This window comes from Podarcis bocagei, assembly GCF_964188305.1.
Source record: "Podarcis bocagei genome assembly, chromosome: 7".
Lineage (NCBI taxonomy): Eukaryota > Metazoa > Chordata > Lepidosauria > Squamata > Lacertidae > Podarcis > Podarcis bocagei.
The window spans coordinates 6,511,826-6,532,867 of NC_138132.1; the positions used below are offsets into that span (position 1 = coordinate 6,511,826).

General features: G+C 46.1%; 1 protein-coding gene across 4 annotated transcripts in view; it reads right to left on the bottom strand.

The window, feature by feature from the left end:
* Positions 1-21,042, bottom strand: part of CATSPERG (cation channel sperm associated auxiliary subunit gamma) — a 48,249-nt gene that overhangs the window by 16,755 nt on the left and 10,452 nt on the right. For all 4 annotated transcript variants that reach the window (XM_081200168.1, XM_081200167.1, XM_081200169.1 and 1 more), the window contains 11 exons: positions 20,689-20,844; positions 20,152-20,323; positions 16,115-16,252; positions 14,808-14,873; positions 12,108-12,218; positions 11,093-11,143; positions 10,646-10,775; positions 6,574-6,685; positions 4,601-4,765; positions 3,222-3,340; positions 906-1,119 (listed from right to left, as the gene is read on the bottom strand). In XM_081200168.1, coding sequence (XP_081056294.1) covers positions 906-1,119; positions 3,222-3,340; positions 4,601-4,765; positions 6,574-6,685; positions 10,646-10,775; positions 11,093-11,143; positions 12,108-12,218; positions 14,808-14,873; positions 16,115-16,252; positions 20,152-20,323; positions 20,689-20,844 — 1,434 coding nt within the window. The remainder of the gene's footprint in view (positions 1-905; positions 1,120-3,221; positions 3,341-4,600; positions 4,766-6,573; positions 6,686-10,645; positions 10,776-11,092; positions 11,144-12,107; positions 12,219-14,807; positions 14,874-16,114; positions 16,253-20,151; positions 20,324-20,688; positions 20,845-21,042) is intronic.

Sequence of the window (21,042 nt, forward strand, 5' to 3'; positions counted from 1 at the left end):
GTTGTAAACAAAAATTGCCCTTTTCCCTTACATTACCATATATCTAAGACCTCAAAATTCCTATCACATTCCCTACATGGAGGTTCTATAACTCCAGTTGAGCCAGGGCTTCAGAGAGGCCGACAGGGTCAGAAGGGGGGCCTACTACATTGGATCTCCTTCTATGATGTCAGACAGCATTCTCCAAAACATCCTGGGATGCTCTCCAGCAGGAGTAGGCAACCTAAGGCCCATGGGCCACAAGCGGCCCACGGGGGTCGTTTAACCGGCCCACAAGCCTCCCAATCGGCGAGTCCCTGCGTGCTGTGCTAAACCGGCGCAGCGTGGCATGGGGACTTGCTTCTGCAGGGCCAGAAATGGCGCCTGCGCAGACACCGGAAATCGCAGTTGCGCATGCTCACACACACACACAATCCAGCCCACAGAGGGATCTCTGCTGGAGTGAACCGGCCCAGGCGAGGTAAACCGTACCGACCCCTGCTCTTCAGGAACGTTACAATTCAGCTTGAGTGCCCAGAAATAGATGCTGGATCAGGGGTTCCACTGGCTGAGGCCTGTGTTTAAATAGTAAGTCCAAGGGATAGCGACCTTTATTTTGCTTACTTTAATTTGCATAAGCAACATGTGCCTTTGTGGCGCAAACAGCAGAATGCTTTGCCATGAAGAATGCAATCACTTGGTTGTTTTAGGCAGCTGGTTTTAAAAAAATAAAGGCCTTTGCACAATTTTCTTTTTGCTGGTTTATTGTTAGTTTCAACAGCTGTTTTGGATTGGGGGGGTGGGACTTAGCTTTGAGGACTTTGCTGCCAGACAGACGCTAAAGCCTGTGTCTTGTGGTGGTTCTGAGGCCAGCGACTTTTCAGCCCCTCAAAAGAGAAACACAAATAAACAAAAGGTATCCTCACTCTGTGGTAAGATGAGTGCAACTGGAGCAGCTGATAGACGAGTCCCTGGTACACAATCAGCGACTTCTCATCATGAAAGCCAGTTTTTTCCATGATCTCAGGAGGCATAGCAAAATAATGTTCCATCCGGGTGAATTCCTGTGGCTGAGGTAGGTTCACATAGCGCACAACAGCAAATGGGCAAAGGTGGGCGAATCTGATGTAGTCTAATCCACTAAGAACAAACAGTTGGATGGATTTTATAGCGGTGTGAGTAGAAAGTTCGAGAGCTTAAAACACCATCCCTTGCAGCATTAAAGTGGAAAATCTGGGACTAGGCTGTGTAGCCTTGTTGCAATTTATTTAGGCTGGATTTTCTCCCTTTCCCTCTTAATTAAAAGAATCACGCAACAGGCTGCAGATTATGAAATAGTGGTTAATTACATAAGGTCTTGCACCTGATTCTAGCAATTAACAGTGATGAAAACAAGGCAGGCAAATTCTAGATTACAAAATACATAAAGGTAAAGGTAAAGGGACCGCTGACCATTAGGTCCACTCGTGACTGACTCTGGGGTTGTGGCGCTCATCTCGCTTTACTGGCCTAGGGAGCCGGCGTACAGCTTCTGGGTCATGTGGCCAGCATGACTAAGCCGCTTCTGGTGAACCAGAGCAGCGCACGGGAACGCCGTTTACCTTCCCGCCGGAGTGGTACCTATTTATCTACTTGCACTTTGACGTGCTTTTGACCTGCTAGGTTGGCAGGAGCTGGGACTGAGAAACAGGAGCTCACCCTGTCACAGGGATTCGAACCGCCAACTGTCTGATCGGCAAGTCCTAGGCTCTGTGGTTTAACCCACAGCGCCACCCGCATCCCTACAAAATATATATTTTAATTCAAAAAGAAGCAGAGACCAAACAGAGGTCTGCCTCAGAAGCATGGTGGGCTGAGTTCTGAAGCAGGGGAAAGTAGAAAAGATTAAACCCTTTTGCCTTTATCACACCAGAGAACTCAAAGGAAGTGATGTCACACACTGCCTTCTCTTGTCATCAGGAACTCTGTGAGTCTTAACCCCTTCATATCCTTATTCACCAAAACAAGCAAAGTTATTTTGACTGCAAATTCCCATACAAAAAGCACATTCTAAACACAACCCCCAAGCCCTATAGCCTCTGTCCTCTATCCAAAAATTTCAGGGCATAATACTGTGGGAGATGAATTAAGGATTAAATCCATAGATTTAGATCTAAACCTCCTATCCCATGTTTCTGTGAGAAATAAAAAAAGTGAAGCCTTTTTAGCAGAATAAGAACACTTTTAATTTTGCAGCTTATTAAAGCCTGTGCGTTAGGCAGTTCTATCTTTCTAGCTTTTTCTTATGTGGTCTGCTGACCTTCCCCTCTTCATCCCCATAGCAGAGAATGAACTACACATTTTTAGTAACATAAATGAAAAAGGTTTACTTACATTTCAGTGCAGGCAGCAAATACAGCAAAGTAGTGTGCAGAAAAATACTTACAAATTAAAGGTATAGGTAAAGGTACCCCTGCCCGTACGGGCCAGTCGTGTCCGACTCTAGGGTTGTGCGCCCATCTTACTTAAGAGGCCGGGAGCCAACACTGTCCGAAGACACTTCCGGGTCACGTGGCCAGCGTGACAAAGCTGCAGCTGGCGAGCCGGCACCAGCGCAACACACGGAAACGCCGTTTACCTTCCCGCTATAAAGCGGTCCCTATTTATCTACTTGCACTTAAGAGTGCTTTCAAACTGCTAGGTGGGCAGGAGCTGGGACCGAACGACGGGAGCTCACCCCGCCGCGGGGATTCGAACCACCGACCATACGATCGGCAAGTCCTAGGCACTGAGGTTTTACCCACAGCGCCACCCGCGTCCCTACAAATTACAGTGAAATAAAAGTTGATCGTCTTAGTTAACATGGCTGAAAGCAGAAGCTTTGCCAAGATTGCTATCACCACCCCTTCCCAGAAAAGTACAGTGCTGCAGATGACTGGAGGTCAGGTGTGAGATGATACCCCTCGCTGCTAGCTGCTCCTGCAACCAGTTATTTCCCCTGGTTGAGGAGAAGCACTGGAGACCTGAGCAAGGCCTCTAATCTAAGGTGAAGAGCCCCCATCATCCATAGTCTGCTGTTGCAAGAGCTGCAGAGAGAGGATAGAAAAAAGATTTGAAAGAGGAAATGGATCCCAGGTACCTTGCAAATGAATGAGACAGTAAGCCTGAGACTTTGAAGAGCCTTTGCCAAACTACTTCTGCCCTGCCAGATGTTTGAGAAAAGTTCAAACGTGATGACACCACACTTTGTGTGTTCCACTCACTTGTGTTTCATCTCTTTGTTAGGGGTTGTTATCAACAGGTCATAGGTAAGGACATGACTCAGAGGGAATTGCCTTCTGACTAATCTTCCATTGTCTGCAGTATCCGCCAAATAAACCAGCTGAAAGAAAAGAAGCCCGGGTTAACAGATTTAGAGGAATCAGGTACACAAAACACATTTTAAATTTATCACCTCTCCTCTAGTGTTTTGTTACATAATGGGATGCACGTCGATAATGTAATGGGATGTACGTGTATGGAGTGTTAGGGGAGGGGTCGTACCTCTGGTGGGGGACACATGATGCTCCTTCTGGGGTAGTTTGTCCACCTCTGGTCCCTAACTGCCCTAGCAGCTCTGCTGCTGCTAAGAAAACCTTGCCACCAACCTGAGCAGCTGGCCAGCTCTTTGTCTTGCAAATGTGATGAGAATCCAAGCAACACAGCAATGGGAGCAAGAGCAAGACTGTACATCCCAGTGTTACTTTCAATTCCAAATGTTTCAGATCAGGATGTGAGCGGCAGTTGTGAGTTAAGGTGCTTCAGGTTAAGAACCTTGCTTCAGGATGAGAACAGAAATCGTGCTCCGGCAGTGCGGTGGCCCCATTAGCTAAAGTGGTGCTTCAGGTTAAGAACAGTTTCAAGTTAAGAACGGACCTCCAAAACGAATTAAGTACCGTATTTTTCGCTCTATAGGACGCACTATTTCCCCTCCAAAAATTAAGGGGAAATGTTTGTGCGTCCTATGGAGCGAATGCAGGCTCCTTGGCTTCGCCGATAGCAACACGAAGCCTCCGAAGCGCAGAGGGAGCGCTCCTTCCGCGCTCCGGAGGCTACATGTTGCTTTCGCTGAAGCCTGGAAAGCGAGAGGGGTTGGTGGCTATCCGTGAAGACTTTGGAGCACAGTGAGACCTCGCGCTGCGCTCCAAAGGCTTCAGGTTCCTTTTGCTGAAGCCAGGAGAGCAAGACTCTCCTGGCTTCAGCAGAGAGGGAGAGCTGCGCAGCGCCCCTTCAGCAAAGCGGGAGGAGAAATGGAAGGGGCTCCGTTTCTCCTGCCACTTCGCTGAAGGGGCGCTGAGCAGAGAGGGGGAGAATTTTTTTTTCTTGTTCTCCCCCACTAAAACCAGGTGCATCCTATGGTCGGGTGCATCCTATAGAGCAAAAAATACGGTACTTAACCCGAGGTACCACTGTATAAGAGAACAAGGGAGCCATTCACAGAGAGTTCTGGCATTCTTTTTCTAGAAAAATAGCACTGGTGACTCCGGATTCAAGAAAGCGCCTCCACACCACCACACATGCCTTGAGTGGTGTCCTGGCTACCTTTTCAAACCAGCTACCTCCCGGATTACCCGACAAGGCAAACACAGCCTAATGCACTCACCTCTTCCAAATGTCCATCAACATAGAAAATGGTGAGTATGGAATGTTTCAGGGTCAAGCTGTAATGTGGTGAGCCTCTCATCACCTGCAAATAATTGTACACATCCCAGGCTTCTGATGGATATACCTTTTTAATCTCTGTGCCAAGTTCTTTGGAAACCCAAATCTAGAAAGAGGAGGGAAAGTAATGCTCAAGTGATGTAGTGCTCTGTGTGTGTGTGTGTACACACACAAACACACACAGCTGGGTTGATAATGTAGCAGAATGATTAAGAGACTAGCAATCTCACTTGCATTAACATGTCCTTATTTTCATCGGAAAAATGTTGGAGGGTCTAGTTATCCGACCCCTGAGCCAAGGAGATAAGTAACACTACAACCTTTCAAAATAAAAAAAATCCTTCCAGTAGCACCTTAAAGACCAACTAAGTTAGTTCTTGGTATGAGCTTTCGTGTGCATGCACACTTCTTCAGATACACTGAAAGAGAAGTTGCCAGATCCTTCTATATAGTGAGAAGGTGGGGAGGGGTATTACTCAGAAGGGTGGTGGGAATGGGAGATTGGCAGATAGCTGAGATGAGCCTGTTGACGACTCTTAACGACTGTAATAGGTCTTACAGTCTTATAGGTCTTTGAGATCTGTAATAGATCTCAAAGTAGCTGTTTTACTACAAAGGAATTTCAGAAATAGACTGGAAAGAGAAGCTGCTGAATTGCAACTCATTACCAAACTTAAAACCATGGAGAGACCTGGTCTGAACAAAGACATTGGATTCTTATCTCATTATACATGACTAAGCCATTTCTCACCTTCTCACCCCTTGCCTTTTCCTGTAAGACCTATTACAGTCGTTAAGAGTCGTCAACAGGCTCATCTCAGCTATCTGCCAATCTCCCATTCCCACCACCCTTCTGAGTAATACCCCTCCCCACCGTCTCACTATATAGAAGGGTCTGGCAACTTCTGTTTCAGTGTATCTGAAGAAGTGTGCATGCACACGAAAGCTCATACCAAGAACTAACTTAGTTGGTCTTTAAGGTGCTACTGGAAGGAATTTTTTTATTTTGACTATGGCAGACCAACACGGCTACCTATCTGTAACTACAACCTTTGCAAGACATCTGAAGGCAGCCCTGTGTAGGGTAGTTATTTAATGTGGCTGGGGCAACCCAGCCAGATGGGTGGGGAACACAACACCTGAAAAAAATCCTGTTGGAATCATTGGGCTTTCCTTCTGAATAAACATGGATAGGGCTAGATTATACACTACAAGCTATGAAATCTTTGGTTTATATAATGGCTCTAACATAAATTCCTGAATTTATGTTATCTGAAGAAGTGTGCATGCACATGAAAGCTCATACCAAGAACTAACTTAGTTGGTCTTTAAGGTGCTACTGGAAGGAATTTTTTTATAAATTCCTAAAATATCCTTTATTTCTGCCACTTGCTGTTCTGCTATAATTTCATTAGTTTGCTGTGTCTGTGTGTGTTATTTGTTAGCCAGCCTGAGAATCCCACAAGGACAGAAAGGTAGGCTACAAATAGTTTAACTAAACTGTTTTGTACCTGTTGGCCGATGCCTTTTGTCCTGTTTGTATTGTTTTGCATTTCAAAATAAAGGTTATGAAAAAGAAAGAAATCATACGTTCCTCAGCAATATTAAGCCCTGTTCCTCTAGAACAGACATGTCCAACTCCCAAGAGACTGCGATCTACTCACAGTATAAAAGAACTGGCAGTGATTTACCCATTGTCATTAGAAGATTGACCAGAGTTTTTGAGATTTTTTAGAGAGCAAGCGTTGCTGAGCTTTTCTTTCTTTCTTTGGAGATCAGTCAGCGGATCCAAAGATCAACCAGGATCAACCAGAGACACCTCACTATCGACAAGTAGATCACGATTGACCTGGTTGACATGTCTGCTCTAGAACAGCCAGCCACTGGATCCATGAGAAAGATAAGCTGACATACCTCCTCTCGGTCAGTCACAAAGGCAATTTCCCCAGTAAACGACTGAACGAAATATTTGATGGGGGAATCATTCGGGAAGCTGGAGAGATATATATAACTCTGCTTGTCATTGCTGCAAAGAAAACGAGAAGAGATCTTTGTTTTGAATCCCCACCTCCTACAACATTTTGGTTGGAGCAAAAGCAAATGTATGCATTTAAATAGGAGTCACAACATATTATTTTGCCCATCTTGTGAACCGACTTCCATTACTGTGTCAAGTCAAACACGGGAGCAGCTGTTAGCCTTACAATCCAGTCCACCGGCCTAATTATGACTGGTAGGACACTTCTCAAGTTGTCATCTGGTGTCTTGCCAAAGTTGGCCCACCCTGACTTAGGGCTTATCTGCACTTCCTGCTGCATTACTGCTCAGTCGGAGCAAATGGCAGTTTTGAGTTTTCTCCAGATTCACATTTGCTCTGATCTATCACTAAAGTTTTCCCTTGGAAAGGAATGGAGCAAGCGGGAAACTGCTCAGACCTATGCTTTCCAGGCACCGCACAAGCGAAAGTGAAGTGTGGAAGAGCCCTCAGAGACAGTCTGGCTTATCTATTGAAGAGTGTTTCATACAACCTCCCTTAACAGCGTAAATATTGGAGGCGGCTGTCAGGGTCAACCCTGCGCTAGGCTCAAAACTAAAACGAGGCAATAAGTCAACCCTTCTAACAAGTGATTCTAAGCAGCAATCTAGGGCAGTAATTGGTATTAGAGCTGTTATGAGAAGTATAAGGTCTAAGATAGGGGTAGGCAACCTAAGACCCGTGAGCCAGATGCGGCCCAATCACCTTCTGAATCCGGCCCACAGACGGTCTGGAAATCAGTGTGTTTTTACATGAGTAGAATGTGTCATTTGATTTAAAATGCATCTCTGGGTTAATGAATGAATGAATCTTTATTTGCATCAGCCATCGGCCATAGCAATAAAACAACACTACGCTATACAAAGAATAAAACTAAAAAGTCAATTATATAATTGGGTCTCTCTCAATTATATAATTGCATCTCTGGGTTATTTGTGGGGCCTGCCTGGTGTTCTTACATGAGTAGAATGTGTGCTTTTATTTAAAATGCATCTCTGGGTTATTTGTGGGGCAAAGGAATTCGTTCCTCCCCTCCCCCCCACCAAAATATAGTCCAGCCCACTACATGGTCTGAGGGACAGTGGACTGGCCCACAGCTGAAAAAGGTTGCTGACCCCTGGTCTAAGATATAAAATAAATGTTCACAAATGGACCAGGCAAATACATACATCAATATATAGACCACATGTCTGAAACAGTAATAATAATAATAATAATAACAACAACAACAACAACAAATTTTATTTATATCCTGCCCTCCCCAGCCGAAGCCGGGCTCAGGGCGGCTAACAACAATAAAATAGTACAACATTCTAAAAACATTTCATTATAAAAATTAATTAAAATCAAATTGATGGCAACCATTAAGCTAAAGTTCTGTAGAGATTGCCAAAGGAGGGAGTCAGGCTGTGCCCTGACCAAAGTGGAAGAGCTCTGTCTTGCAGGCCCTGCGGAAAGATGTCAAGTCCCGTACAGGAAAAAAAGTCCTGAAACCATTTTGACTCTCCCAAAATTGACCTCAAATGTTTCTCTGCAAGGACAAAGGAAATGGGAAAACCTCCCCATTGCCTCTTTGCTCACAAATCCTGTCTTAAGGGCGTATCTGTGTATGAATAGGGTGCGACTGTGACCTGGATTCACGTGACCATTATCAGGTACCCTGGCAAACAGGATTTCTGCTGTTGACCGCCTCCTTCTGTGATGTATGTATGATGTTTCAGGGGGGTGGTCTTGGGCTCCAGGGTGGGCAATTTCAAAAGTCTATATAAGAGCTTGCACTCCAATGTTCTGGGTTCTTCCTCCCTCCTGCATGTGGTGAGTGAGGACCCTGTTGTAACAGTTTAATAAAGATCAGGCTTACTAGCTGCTTTGTTTCTCAATATTCTCTGGCTGGCCTCTGTTATTTTCTCCTACCGATAGAGAACCTACATAAGGACTCTATACGGGCTCTTGGGTACCCCATAAGGGAAAAGGAGAAGGTTTTTTCTTATAACAGAGGCAACAACCATTTTACACGCACCTAATTAACAAGCGAAAATTGCTGCAATCCGGAAGTGGTTGGAAAAGGGGGCGAATGGATTCAAGATGGACTTACGCACGCAGCAGTTAGAAACGCAACTTCCGTGCAAAACGGTTGTTACCAGTACACTTCATGAAGTGGGTTGTGATCCACAAAACTTTATGCCAACAGTTCCCCAACATCTCCCCCTCCCCCAACCACTTGAAAACTTTTGCAGATCCTAGCAGAACCTTTAATATCATTTTCTCCTAGTGCTACCGTTTTGTAATACACCGAGCTAGAAGCTGCATAATTTCTATGGGTTCTTTTATTTCTTATATGTTGTAGTGCATTGCATTACTACACACAATGGAATATTGGGCCTGGTCCACCTCAATAAAGTACTGGTTACGCTGCCACTTTCGCTGCTCTCCATCAAGCCTGCTCGCTGATCTGCTCAAGGACTCCTATAAATCAAGATGGTATCAGTACCTCGAAAAAAAGATTGAATCTTTAGGCATCGAGCTGGAGCCCCTGTATAATTCTAATGAGCAATACATTTTCCAAAATATCCTAGCTAGACTAAAGGATGTGGAGAGACAAAATATTATGGCGGCTGTAAACAAAATTTGCTCCCCCATATTCTATGATTTAAATATCTTAGATAGCAGAGTCAATTACGTCACTAAATTAATAATCCCAGCCCAACGTAGGGCTTTTATGCTGGCCCGGTTGAATGTCTTTCCCTCAGCATTTGTCTGGGGAAGATATCAAAACATCCCTAGAAACAAGAGATTCTGCAGATGCTCTATGAATGTCCCGGACACTGTAGAGCATATTCTCTTTCATTGCCCATTGTACAGTACGCTCCGTCAACGCGTGCTGTCCCCTCTTTTGGGTGGTCTGGAACCCCAGCAAGGTAAATGTGCGGGATTCTGCCTATCCGACGTTGACCAAAGGGTTACGGCGGGGGTAGCCGAGTTTTTGGCTGCAGTCCTCCAAGGAGCAGGTTAACAAGGAAAACCACTGATTTTATATGTATATATATATATATGATTGTAGCCAACTGCTGCCTTTTTATATATATTTCAAGGCTTTTACATGTTATTTTTCCTTCTTACGGTTTTATTTGCATAATGCCTAATAAAGGTTTGATTTCACATGTTTCACGCATTGCATTACAATAGGAATACCATAGAATTCAAATTGTAATGCAATATAAGAAATAAAAATACAAATAAAATCTATATGAATATTAATGCAATGGATGAGCTGTCTCCTGTCTTCAACCACAAATCCACAGACACACCACAGACCACTGAATGATGCTTGAGGACCACTGGTGGAATGAGGATCAGTTTGGCAGCTCCTGTCTTATACCATAATAAAATGGTTAGTTTTTAAGGTGCCACAATACTGTTGTTTTTGGTCTTTTCCAAGCTTTATAGAAACAGCACTGTGAGAAAACTGAAGATAAGCCAAGAGAGTGTAAAAATTATGGTCGACATCGTAGGAAAGTCCATTGCTACTAGGGTGCAGATTTAGATTTCTGGGCACTAGATTCAGTATTTTCTCTTTTTTTGACATACTTTTTTGTTTTTGTTTTTTCAAAAACACAGAATATAACCTTTCAAATACATATCAAATACTTTTGCTCCGCCGAGCATGTGACTTCCCTCCTTCCCTTCAACTGGCTTTCCCATTTCTACTAAATTGTATGCGCATTTCAACTGCCAGTTTCTGTCCTTCATTACGTTACAAGATTTATTTCAGTCCTGCTAGTGTCTTCACATTTTTGCAATAATCTTTCATATCCTCAAATAACTTTACTCCAATCTCTTTGGAATTTCTGGTCGCCTTTAGATGCAGTATTTCCTAAAGATGAACGTAATATAAACAGAAAGGTGTTGGAACCATATTCACACCAGCAGGCTTTTCGCAGGGAATCTTACCTTTGCAAGATAGCATTCCCCCAGATGTAAAATATATTACTGAAGGGGTTCAAAGCCAAACCTCTCGGTATAAGGGTTGTGTTTGTGTAATGCTCCAGTCCTAGCAACAACACAAACCCTTTATCAGAGGCTGTAACAGAAAAAAGAAGAGAAGTTGGGGTTTTGGCAAAGAGTTCCAGGATTAATACATACTCAACGCCCCTTCCAACTTGTCTGCCATTTAACTATCCTCCTGTACTTGCAATCAGAAGGGTCAAGGGTTTCGTTGCCATCCCCGCCCCCATACCTTTGAATGCACAATAAAGGGAGAAATAGAATTTGCAAATTCCGCTAGCAAGTTTGGAGCCCGGGTGTTAATTTTTGTGGCTTAACACAGAGTACACAAGTGTTGTCTTGTGCAAGTAGCAGCAGATTCTGCCTTGTCTCAAATGCTGCAGCCTAACTTACCCTTGGGAACTTTTTCAGGAATATGATAAATAAATTCAAAATGCTCTATATCTGCAAAGTGAGCAGAGAAAACATCCAAATGTTAAAATTGCCTACTTATTTACTTTATTCCATTTATGCATAAGCTTGGGGGGAAAGAAAAGGATGTAACAGATGGTATACCAGTAATTACAATTAGTTGGACTGAAATTATGCTTGTAACTGAATTTTCTATGGAGTACAACAGCAATCGACTTGGACTAATATATGCTTCCTTCTATCAGAATACAGTGAATCCATACATTTGATAACAACTCATGATCGATAAAATTAATCCATTTTTGCCTGTGGATATCCTGCCTTTGATTTCGTTCTCTAAATCTAATAAAGTAGCTTTATTCAGCCATGAAAAGCATAGCTCTTTAATTTATCATACCAATCTTTACTTGATGGTACATTTGCCACTTTCCATTTTCCCATGTACAGTGGAACCTCGGTTCCGAAACGTTCAAAAACCAAAGCATGCATTTCCGGAAGAATTTTGGCTTCCAAAAAGCGTTCAAAAACCGAAGCAGTTATTTCCGGGTTTTTGGCATTCAAAAGCCTAAACGTTTGACTTCCGAGACCCTCGAAAACCAAGGTACCACTGCATAAACCTCTGGCTGCAACTAATGAACAGGAAACCATTTCTACACACTCGTTCCTTATAATGTCTTTCAGACAATATAGTAGGACAATAACGCAGTGGAAAGGGTCTCAGTATTTCAACATCTTTTCCAAATGATATTTTATTTTCCTTCAGTTCCCCTGTGCCCCCAAATCACATTTTGGCACTTCTAGCATGTGGCGCGGTAACTTCAGTGCACCTGAATTTGCTCATTTTACTCTTTATTTATCTGTCCCTTTCTCTTTTTGTGTCATGATTGTTAGACAGGTTCCTGCCAGAATAGATTGGATTTTGATTTTTTTAACGCCAACAAGTTGAATTTCAAGTACAATAAACAATACGAATAGCGCTTAAGAGAGCCAGTCTAACCTAGTAAGTATACCACAATGGTGTGTTTGTCTGTTCCCGTCTCATGCACCAGCAAATATATCCGGTTATCAGCCAAGGAGTAAGTGGCCCATTTGATGGAGCATGCCGAAGCTAGAAGGGAGAAGAAGATGGGGGCAATGGGAAAATTGCATTATTTAAAGAGATGTCACTGTAGGTTTTGCATTTGTGGCATGAGCACATCTTCCTGCTGGCCACTCTGAACAGACCACATTGCTCCTACTATTATGCCATGTCTCTGTTTACCCATATGTTGATTTTTATACCAGCTTAAATGTCATCTTCCAAAGAACTCTGGGAATCATCCTTTAGTGGAGCTATTTAAGTACACTGGGTGAAATCTTTAGTGGTGTTCCCAAGGAACTACAATTCCCAGGATTTCCTGGGAAGAGGAAATGAATGCTAAATCCCTGCCGACTGGTGGCGGGCAAACGCTGTCCCCATCTTCAAAAATTCAAAAGAAGACCCAGGTCATTCCTGACCAGTCAGCTTGATGTCGTTACCAGGAAAGGTCTTCAAACAGACCAGGAAAGGTCCTAGAACAGAAGATTAAACAGTTGGTTTGTGAGCACTTGGGAAAGGACGCTTTGATTATTGAGACCCAGCATGGGTTTCTCAAAGACAAGTCACGCCAGACGAATCTCATTTCTTTTTTTGATAGAGTTACAAGCTTGGTGGATCAGGGGACTGCTGTGGATGTAGTGTATCTTGATTTCAGTAAGGCTTTTGACAAAGTCCCACGTGCTGTCCTTGCAGAGAACGCAACTGTTAGCTGGATTTGTAGGTAGTTCATAGAATCATAGAATCATAGAGTTGGAAGAGACCACAAGGGCCATCGAGTCCAACCCCCTGCCAAGCAGGAAACACCATCAGAGCACTCCTGACATATGGTTGTCAAGCCTCTGCTTAAAGACCTCCAAAGCAGGGGACTCCACCACACTCCTTGGCAGCAAATTCCACTGTCAAACAGCTCTTACTGTCAGGAAGTTCTTCCTAATGTTTAGGTGGAATCTTCTTTCTTGTAGTTTGAATCCATTGCTCCGTGTCCGCTTCTCTGGAGCAGCAGAAAACAACCTTTCTCCCTCCTCTATGTGACATCCTTTTATATATTTGAACATGGCTATCATATCACCCCTTAACCTCCTCTTCTCCAGGCTAAACATGCCCAGCTCCCTTAGCCGTTCCTCATAAGGCATCGTTTAAAGGCCTTTGACCATTTTGGTTGCCCTCCTCTGGACACGTTCCAGTTTGTCAGTGTCCTTCTTGAATTGTGGTGCCCAGAAGTGGACACAGTACTCCAGGTGAGGTCTGACCAGAGCAGAATACAGTGGCACTATTACTTCCCTTGATCTAGATGCTATACTCCTATTGATGCAGCCCAGAATTGCATTGGCTTTTTTAGCTGCCGCGTCACACTGTTGGCTCATGTCAAGTTTGTGGTCAACCAAGACTCCTAGATCCTTTTCACATGTACTGCTCTCAAGCCAGGTGTCCCCCATCTTGTATTTTTGCCTCTCATTTTTTGGTCAGTTGACTGACCAAACCCAAAATCAATTATTTAAAAGACTGTCACACGGAAGATGGAGCAAGCTTGTTTTCTCCTGCTCCATAGTAATGGAACTAAATCAGTGGGTGCAAGTTACAAGAAAGGAGATTCTGACTACACATCAGGATGAACTTTCTGACGGTAAGAGCTGTTCAACAGTGGAAAGGACTCCCTTGGGAGGTGGTGCACTCTCCTTCCAAGGAGGTTTTTGAAGCAGAGGCTGGAGGGCCATCTCTTATGGATGCTTTAGTTACCTGCATAGAAGGGTTTAACTCAGGAGTCTGCAACCTTTAAGACAAAAAGAGCCACTTGGACCCATTTCCGAAGAAAAAACAACAACTGGGAGCCGCAAAACCATTGCGACATTTAAAACAAATATATCTCCGGAGCCACGATCTGACAGCGGGCGGGAAGGTGATGTCGGGACGGTGCGTGACTAACGCACGCACCGCCCCCATGCGACGTCACAGCCAGTACAGTGCCCGCCACAGTGAGGAGTGTTGGGGCGCACAATGCGCCTCCTCCCCTCGCTAGTATCCGCCCCGGAGCCGCAGCAAAGATGTAAAAGAGCCACATGCGGCTCCGGAGCTGCGGGTTGCAGACCCCTGGTTTAACTAGATGACCCTTGGAGTCCCTTCCAATGCTACAATTCTATGATTCTATGAAATAATAATTGTCAGAAGTGCATACAGTTATTTCCCCCCCCCCTCCATTATTTATACCACCTTTCATCTGAGGATCGCAGGGTGGTTTACAATATAAACAAGATATACATAAGATATGCCCAGAATAGCTATTCATAATAAAGAAACCATTCCTGGCCTGCATCTGTGTTAGAATTGTTCTTAAGGGGTTTTTGTTTTTTCTTTGTTGATTTTGGATTCCTTCGGAAGGACAGGCTATAAATTTTATAAAGAAATAACAGTCACAGAGAAAATTAGCTCTCCCCAACCCAGCTCATTCCATGTTGTACAAGTACATTGTTGGATTTTGGGTCCTGAATTGTGATCAGGGAAACAAAGACATATATGGCCCATTCTGGCTTTACCTCCCTCACTACAAAGCTCACCATAGTGGCACGAGACTGCGGAGGCTACCCAGTGGGAGGCACATTTTAAAAATCAAAATGGACATACCCCTTACAAAATCACATACTGTCTCTTCCTTTTCCCTCAAGGATCCAGAAGCCTTCACAATCCCATCTATATAGAAAAAGGAAGCATGGGTAGGGTTAAAATGAGTGGACTGCTTCTCCTTTCCCACTCTCCAATGGACAAAGCTTCCCATTGCCAGCACATGTATACCCTCCTTATGATCCAGAAGTCATGCTCTGCCCCCAACCGACCCACTTTCTTTATTCAATTTGTCAGGAAATGTTCCGAGTCATCCACACAGTAATAACACAATTTAAAATGCATTAAAATAAGGCAATTATGAATTACCATAATACCTGAAAATTATCAAACATTTCAGCAAACGTAGCTTAAAACCTGAGGACAGTCCATAAAAACAAAGAATTAAAAATATGAACCTGAAAGCTCCCCCAATATCCTACAGAAATTGACATTTCCCTACTATTTGGAAGCGGCTTTCTGGAACCCAGCATCTCTGGCCTAGACTCGCTAATAATAATAATAATTATAATAATAATAATTTATTATTTATTATTTATACCCCACCCATCTGGCTGAGTTTCCCCAGCCACTCTGGGCGGCTCCCAATCAAGTGTTAAAAACAGTACAGCGTTAAATATTAAAAACTTCCCTGAACAGGGCTGCCTTAAGATGTCTTTTAAAGATAGGATAGCTGCTTATTTCCTTCACATCTGAAGGGAGGGTGTTCCACAGGGCGGGCGCCACTACTGAGAAGGCCCTTTGCCTGGTTCCCTGTTGCTTTGCTTCTCGCAATGAGGGAACCGCCAGAAGACCCTCGGCGCTGGACCTCAGTGTCCGGGCTGAACGATGGAGGTGGAGACACTCCTTCAGGTATACTGGGCCTTTGAGGCCGTTTAGGGCTTTAAAGGTCAGCACCAACACTTTGAATTGTGCTCGGAAACGTACTGGGAGCCAGTGCAGATCTCTCAGAACCGGTGTTATGTGGTCTCGGTGGCCACTCCCAGTCACCAGTCTAGCTGCCGCATTCTGGATTAATTGCAGTTTCCAGGTCACCTTCAAAGGTAGCCCCACATAGAGCGCATTGCAGTAGTCCAAGCGGGAGATAACTAGAGTATGCACCACTCTGGCGAGACAGTCCACAGGCAGGTAGGGTCTCAGCCTGCGTACCAGGTGGAGCTGGTAGACAGCTGATCAATCATCCAGCTGAGACCACACCATTCAAGTCTTGCTCAACACCCCATTGCACAGAACAACGGAAGTGCATGCCCCTCCTCAAGCTAGCCCCCATCCATTTTGTCCTATAGTCCTACGTGGGGCAAGATAAATACCTCTAATCGTGATAAGGAAGAATTCTCCTTCCTGCCAGCCGCCGCCAAGGGCAATCACATATTCAGAGCCATTCATTGGGAAAAAGACTGGGTTCAAGGTTCTCACGCAGACATGGTTCAATATGCGTGTCCAGAGGTCTAAAGAAATAGAAGAGAACATGTGAAGAGCCTGGCAGCTGGATCAGCCCCCACCTTGCCCAGGATCCTGCAACCAGATGCCCCTGGGAAACCCACAAGGAGTATGAGTTAAGTATCCTTCTGTGCCTTTTGTTCCCTGGCGACTAGTATCCAAAGGTATCCTACCTCTCATTCATGTATCGTGACTAGTGGTCACAGACAGTGCTATCCTCCATGAAGTTATCTATACCCTTTATGACAGTCCATGACAACATCTTGTGGTAGCGCATTCCAGAGAGAGATGGTCCCAATCAGTTACTCTAAGCACCTTGCAAAGGCATAGGAGCCTTGTTTGCCAGATGGTTTGTCAGATTACAATGTTATGAGGGGGTGCATTATGGGGTGTTAGGAGAGGGGTAGTACCTCTGGTGGGGGACACGTTGTGCTCCTTCTGGGGTACTTTGGTCCCCACCCTGCACTCAGCTCTCACCTGTGGCTCCTAGAAGCTGTCAACCTGTGACAGCTTCTCACACCCTGGGAACATTTTCAACAGGCTGGCTAAACCAGGTGAGGGTAGCCAATGAGTCTCAAACCCTCAGTGAGTTAGGGACTTCCCTGCATGCGCAAACTGTGGCAGATTAAGTGGGCTCAACCAGTCAAAAAGGAGGTTTCTGCACATGCTGTAGAGGGAAGTGAGGGGCAGATGGGGCTCATCAACCTGGGGAGGTAGCCCATCTAGGAGAAGGAAAACACTGATCCTCAACTTCCACTGCCTTGTGGGATATCTTCAGGAGAAGAAAAAGCTATGGAATGAACCCCACACAAATCTGGAGTGGAATCCCTAAGACGGTTGGATGGTGCCTTGTATGCTTCCTTTCGGCAACTCCTGCAGTCAAGCTGCTGCCAAACATCTTGCCCAGGGAATCTTGTCGTCTGGGCAGCCGGGGACCTCCATACACAGGCTTGTGCCCCAAGGAGGTCACTTCGGTACAGTGGTGCCCCGCAAGACGAACGCCTCGCAAGACGGAAAACCCGCTAGACGAAAGGGTTTTCCGTTTTGGAGGCGCTTCGCAAAACGAATTTCCCTATGGGCTTCCTTCGCAAGACGAAAGCCCATAGGGAAATCTCCGGGACAGCGGGGAAGCGCAGCGCTTCTTCCCCACTGTCCTCGGACCTCCTCCGAAGGCTGGCGGTGGGGTGGAAAGCCCTTCTCCCCGCGCCAGCCTTCGGAAGGCTCCTCCGAAGGCTGGCGGTGGGGCGGAAAGCCCTTCTCCCCGCGCCAGCCTTCGGAAGGCTCCTCCGAAGGCTGGCGGTGGGGCGGAAAGCCCTTCTCCCCGCGCCAGCCTTCGGAAGGCTCCTCTGAAGGCTGGCGGTGGGGAGAAAAGCCCTTCTCCCCGCGCCAGCCTTCGGAAGGCTCCTCCGAAGGCTGGCGGTGGGGCGGAAAGCCCTTCTCCCCGCGCCAGCCTTCGGAAGGCTCCTCCGAAGGCTGGCGGTGGGGAGAAAAGCCCTTCTCCCCGCGCCAGCCTTCGGATGGCTGTCCTGAAGACTTGCGGTGGGAGGAGGGTTTTCCTTCCCACCGCCAACATTCAGAATGCTGTTCTGAATGTTGGCGGTGGGGAGGAAAAACCCTCCTCCCACCGCAAGCCCCGGGAACAGAGGAGAAGCGCTGCGCCCCTTCCCCTCTGTTCCCGTACCTGTCCTGAAGGCTTGCGGTGGGGAGAAAAGCCCTTCTCCGCACCGCCAGCCTGACAAGCGGTTTCCATAGGAACGCATTAATTGATTTTCAATGCATTCCTATGGGAAACCGTGCTACACAAGACGAAAAACTCGCAAGAAGAAAAAACTTGCGGAACGAATTAATTTCGTCTTGCGAGGCACCACTGTACTGCTCATACAGCGGTTTGAATTCACTCCTGGAGGCACACTCCACTGTCTCCTGAGACAGATGGATGCCAATAACAATGGGCCCTCTTGGTAGAACCTCTCAGAATTTGGAGCTCCCTTCCTAGAGAGGCTAGACTGACTAGCTCCTTGCCACCTTCCACCACCAAAACCTGTTTCATTCTGGCAGGTTTTGGGAAACTGGCTGTTTTTAAGGAAAGGGCTTTTAACAGCACTGTGCTGTTTTTAATACCGCGTGATGATGTTAGTGATTTCCTAAAAGGTGTATATGACAGAGGTGTATATGACAGACAAAGGTCTGTCCTTGACAGAGGTGTATAAAATTATGCATAGTATAGAAAAGAGGATAGAGAGGAGTTTGAATTGGGCCCAGGCACCAATTGGCGGTCAGTGCTGTTTTGCCTCTTCCATTGTCAGCACTGTGCTGCCAATGCAGTTACAGTGGCATAACCATGGTGCTGTGGGTCCTCCACAGTGGCACACCTTCAAGATGCACTGCCACAACCAGGGGTTAGTCCATATTCTGTCCTTGTCCAGCCAGTGCAAGTTGAGGGCAGGACAGCAGTTAACGTGACTAAGGATTCACTGCCCCCAGAGAAAACGGAAGAGCATAATAATAATAATAATAATAATAATAATAATAATAATAATAATTTATTATTTGTACCCCGCCCATCTGGCTGGGTTTCCCCAGCCACTCTGGGCGGCTTCCATAGAAACCAAAAAACACTAAAATATCATACATTAAAAACTTCCCTGAACAGGGCTGCCTTAAGATGTCTTCTGAATGTCAGGTAGTTGTTTATCGTTTTGACATCTGAAGGGAGGGCGTTCCACAGGGCGGGCACCACTACCGAAAAGGCCCTCTGCCTGGTTCCCTGTAGCTTTGCTTCTCGCAATGAGGGAACCGCCAGAAGGCCCTCGGAGCTGGACCTCAGCGTCCGAGCAGAACAATGGGGGTGGAGACGCTCCTTCAGGTATACTGGACCGAGGCCGTTTAGGGCTTTAAAGGTCAACACCAGCACTTTGAATTGTGCTCGGAAACGTACTGGGAGCCAATGTAGGTCTTTCAAGACCAGTGTTATGTGGTCTCGGCGGCCGCCCCCAGTCACCAGTCTAGCTGCCGCATTCTGGATTAGCTGTAGTTTCCGAGTCACCTTCAAAGGTAGCCCCACATAGAGCGCATTGCAGTAGTCCAAGCGGGAGATAACTAGAGCATGCACTACTCTGGCGAGACAGTCCGCGGGCAGGTAGGGTCTCAGCCTGCGTACCAGGTGGAGTTGGTAGACAGCTGCCCTGGATACAGAATTGACCTGTGCCTCCTTGGACAGCTGTGAGTCCAAAATGACTCCCAGGCTACGCACCTGGTCCTTCAGGGGCACAGTTACCCTATTCAGGACCAGGGAGTCCTCCACACCAGCCCGCCCCCTGTCCCCCAAAAAAAGTACTTCTGTCTTGTCAGGATTCAACTTCAATCCATTAGCCGCCATCCATCCTCCAACCGCCTCCAGGCACTCACACAGGACCTTCACCACCTTCACTGGTTCTGATTCGAAAGAGAGGTAGAGCTGGGTATCATCTGCATATTGATGGACACCCAGTCCAAACCCCCTGATGATCTCTCCCAGCGGCTTCATATAGATGTTAAAAAGCATGGGGGAGAGGACAGAACCCTGAGGCACCCCACAAGTGAGGGCCCAAGGGTCTGAACACTCATCCCCCACCACCACTTTCTGAACACGGTTCAGGAGGAAGGAGCGAAACCACTGTATAACAGTGCCCCCAGCTCCCAACCCCTCTAGACGGTCCAGAAGGATGTTATGGTCGATTGTATCAAAGGCCGCTGAGAGATCCAGCAGAACTAGGAAACAACTCTCACCTTTGTCCCTAGCTCGCCGGAGATCATCAACATAGCATATCTCTTCGAATTCCATCTGTTCCGTAACGGAAGGCATGACAGTTAAAGTGGCATAAAACCAATACAAAACTGTGCCTTTTGGCTTCTCAGGCTCACGTACCAGACCCAGAGGTGTTCACATGCAAGATTGGGTAATGTCCCGTATAGTAATAGACAAGCTGGTTCTGCCGGATGAACAGGGTGCTCTCTGTACTAATGGCATCAACAATGGCAGAGGAGAATGTACCCTGTGGGCATGAGAGGGAGCCAATCCAGCAGCTGTCAATGCCCACCTGTAGCAGAAAAGGAGACAAAGAGAGACAAGGGTGGAAACAGGCTCAGCTCCTACTAGGCTAAGAGTTGTGTGGGAATTCCCACAATGCTGTGCTTTGTTAGCTGTAATGGGCATCCTCTGTGTTAAGGGTGTCAGCTCTTGAGCTGCTTTCAACTGGAGACGCTGGGGACTTAACCTGGGACACACTACGCACAAAACATGCGGTCTGCCGAAGGTCCACCACCGTTGGATGGCTACAACTTCACTTGCCGGCACCAAGCTCATGTGTGAACCATTGGGGGAGTTCCAGCCCCACCGCACCCCGGCCAACACAGAGATGCCATGTCAGAGATGCGCTTTGCAGAGGGCTCATTTCCCCTTTACCTCTATTGGAATGTAATCCCAAAACATCGAGTCCGACATGAAGACAATTTTGCTCCGTGGGATGCCGCCAAGGATGAGCACAGGGGCTTGTCCATAAGTGTACCACAAGGGACGCGATGGGTCTCTCAGTTGCAGGACATTCTTCAAAGAATCTAGCTGTGCTTGGTAAGAAGGGACCAGAGAGGAGAGTCTGTCTATCACACCAAAGCCACTGGGGACCAACAGATATCTTCTACAGAATCCAAGGGTAAAACTTCAGGGGTACCGTGCCAGGCCCCACCCACAAGGGCAGAGGCAGGGACTGTCAAGGACTGGCTGGATGCCAAGGAGCGGTGGGAGGCACCAGCCGGGGAA